We start from the raw sequence: 2682 nt of genomic DNA, 5'->3' as shown, positions 1-2682 counted from the left end.
TTCCCCATACCCAAGGGAGTACCTTTCAGGGCCCCCAGGTGTGAGAGAGCTCCCAGGTAAAGACAAACTAAGCCATTGTAGGAAAGGAGATAGAAAGATCACTTGAGGTTCAGGTCAGGTCAAAAAGACAATGTAGACATGAAAATAAAACAGAGGAGAAAAGGCTAAGAGACAGAATGCTGTGAACTCTTGCTCAAGAAGAGGTAAGTAAAAATCTGTATTCAACAATGAACAGTCCAGTTTAGCAGAGGAGTAAGATATTAAGTTTTAGTCAGTATGGAGCAGGGAAGATAGAATTTAAATTTAGATAGAATTTAAAGCAGAGTTCGGGTTTAAAAAAATAATAACACATGATAAATTAGTTGTTTAACAACTGAAGACAGAGATCAATTGAAAGTTTCAAAATGATGCTTCTTCAGGGTTGCCTAAGAATAACAAAGAAGAAGGCCTTGCTAAGCAGGTCACTCAGATCCCCTTTCCAAGTTCAACAACATACCTTTACTTCATCTCTTTTACTTACTGGACAATTATTTTGTATGACATTTTAACAGAAAGTTACATGGTGGAAAAAAAGAAGTCTGGGTCAATATCCCAATATGAATATTAATATATCTACTGGATAATATTATGTAAAAATCCAAAGCTTTACCATCAGAAAGAGAAGAGAATTTTCTTTTTGTGAAAGACTCTTCTCAGTGCTCCCTTTATGTCTCTGTTCCTCAGACTGTAGATGAAGGGGTTCAACATGGGGGTCACCACAGTGTACATCATACCCAGGACAATCTCTTTAACAGTAGAATTACTACTTGATGGACATAAATAGAGACCAATAACTGTCCCGTAGAACAGCAATACCACAGAGAGGTGGGAGCCACAGGTAGAGAAAGCCTTGTGGACACCCCTAGCAGAAGGGATATTGAAAATGGAAGAGACAATTCTGGCATAGGACAGGATGATGAGTAGGAATGGGACGACGAGAATGAGCCCTCCCATGATAAATATCACCAACTCATTAACTCGAGTGTCAGAGCAGGACAGATTTAGCAGAGCAGACATGTCACAGAAAAAGTGGGGGATCACGTTGTCCGCACAAAAACACAGTCTGGCCATGAGCAGGGTGTGTAACATGGCATGGAACGTGGTCAGCACCCAGGACAGCACCACCAGGGAGAGACACAGCTTGGGGCTCACGATGGTGGTGTAGCGCAGAGGGAAGCAGATGGCCACATAGCGGTCATAGGCCATGGCCACAAGGAGGAAGCTCTCCAGGTCTGCAAAAAACAGGAAGAAGTACATTTGGGTCAGGCATTCAGCATAAGGGATGGATGAGACTTGGCTCTGCATGTTCTGCAGCAACTTGGGAATGGTCACAGAGGAGAAGCAGATATCAGAGAACGACAAACTGCTGAGAAACAAATACATGGGTGTGTGGAGGTGGGAATCCAGTCGAATCAGGAAAATTATGAGGAGGTTCCCCAGGATGGTGGTAAGATACATGGCCAGGAACAGAGCATAGAACAGGTTTTGCTGCTCTGGCTCAATGGGCAGGCCCAGGAGGAGGAAGTCTGAGATGATGGTTTGATTTCTTCCTGTCATGGTTTGTGTCCGGTATCTTTAGGAGAAAATAACAGTGTTCATTAAAAACTTGAAGAAAAATGAATGTATTTATATGACACATGGACTGTTAGTTGTTCTGCAGTAATTGTTTTCACCCTCATTATTGGTAACAACACTCGCTGTAACCACAAATATAACACATCAATAAATACAAGCCATTTTTCAGACTTATTTTCTTCATTTCTCATTAATTATCATTTAACAATATTGGCTCTTTCCTCCCTTCTAAAACACTCTCATGTCTTATCTTCTGTGTGATCACATTGGTTCTCCTGATACTTCACTGGCCATTCATCCTCAGTAACTGTGATTGGTTTCTTCTCTAACAGTATCATATATTGGTGTTTCCTTGGGCTTTTACCTAAACACTGTTCTCTTACAATTCTACATATACAACCCTGAAAGAGCTCCCCTATTCCTATGGCATCAATTACCATCTAAATCTCATGGGTAAACTTCTACCACCTTCAGAACCGTATAATCAATTGCTTGATGATTATCTCCCCACGGAATATCACAAGCATCTTCAACTCAATAGATCCCAAATGAAACTCATGATCTCACCCTGCACTACTCCCAATCCATTCCTCCAAATGTCTCATATCTCAGTAAAAGAAATCCAGGCTCGAGTCATAAACCCAAGAGTTTTCTTTCATTTTCTCCTGTCTGTCACTATTAACATCCAATCTATCAAGTCCTATAGTTCTATCACTTAATTCTCTTTCTCATTCATCCACTGCTATCCCAACTCTCACTACCGTGGACCAGGATAACATCATAACTTGTCTGTACTATTGGAACAGCTTCTTAATTTATCTCCTTGCTTCCATGCTTACCCTTATTCAATCTTCACACTCTGGCATTCTAAGGTGAAAATCTGATCATCATTCTCCTTAAAGTCTTCCTGGATTCTTATGGCTTTTAAGATAAAGGCAAAATTCCTTTCAAGGGCACAAAAGGTGCTTCATGACCTGACATGTCTACCTTGTCTACCTCCACAGCTTCATCTGGCCCCATAATGATACACACATTCCACTCTCCATCAATGCTAGACTTAAAAGTCAC

At 40.9% G+C, this 2682-nt stretch overlaps 1 protein-coding gene across 1 annotated transcript; it reads right to left on the bottom strand.

Moving 5' to 3' along the window:
• Positions 1-651: 651 nt before the first annotated feature.
• LOC101392804 (olfactory receptor 1E1-like) lies at positions 652-1596 on the bottom strand. Its single transcript, XM_004433280.2, has one exon. The coding sequence runs from the start codon at positions 1594-1596 to the stop codon at positions 652-654; it is 945 nt and encodes a 314-aa protein (XP_004433337.1).
• Positions 1597-2682: the final 1086 nt, after the last annotated feature.

Source organism: Ceratotherium simum, chromosome 16 (genome assembly GCF_057802395.1).
Source record: "Ceratotherium simum simum isolate JZ-2026a chromosome 16, ASM5780239v1, whole genome shotgun sequence".
In the NCBI taxonomy this organism is placed as follows: Eukaryota; Metazoa; Chordata; class Mammalia; order Perissodactyla; family Rhinocerotidae; genus Ceratotherium; species Ceratotherium simum.
This window is presented reverse-complemented; position numbering and strand designations above follow the sequence as displayed.

Excerpts from the sequence above, each read along its gene's own strand:
- LOC101392804 (XM_004433280.2), bottom strand. The coding sequence starts at position 1,596 with ATGACAGGAAGAAATCAAACCATCATCTCAGACTTCCTCCTCCTGGGC.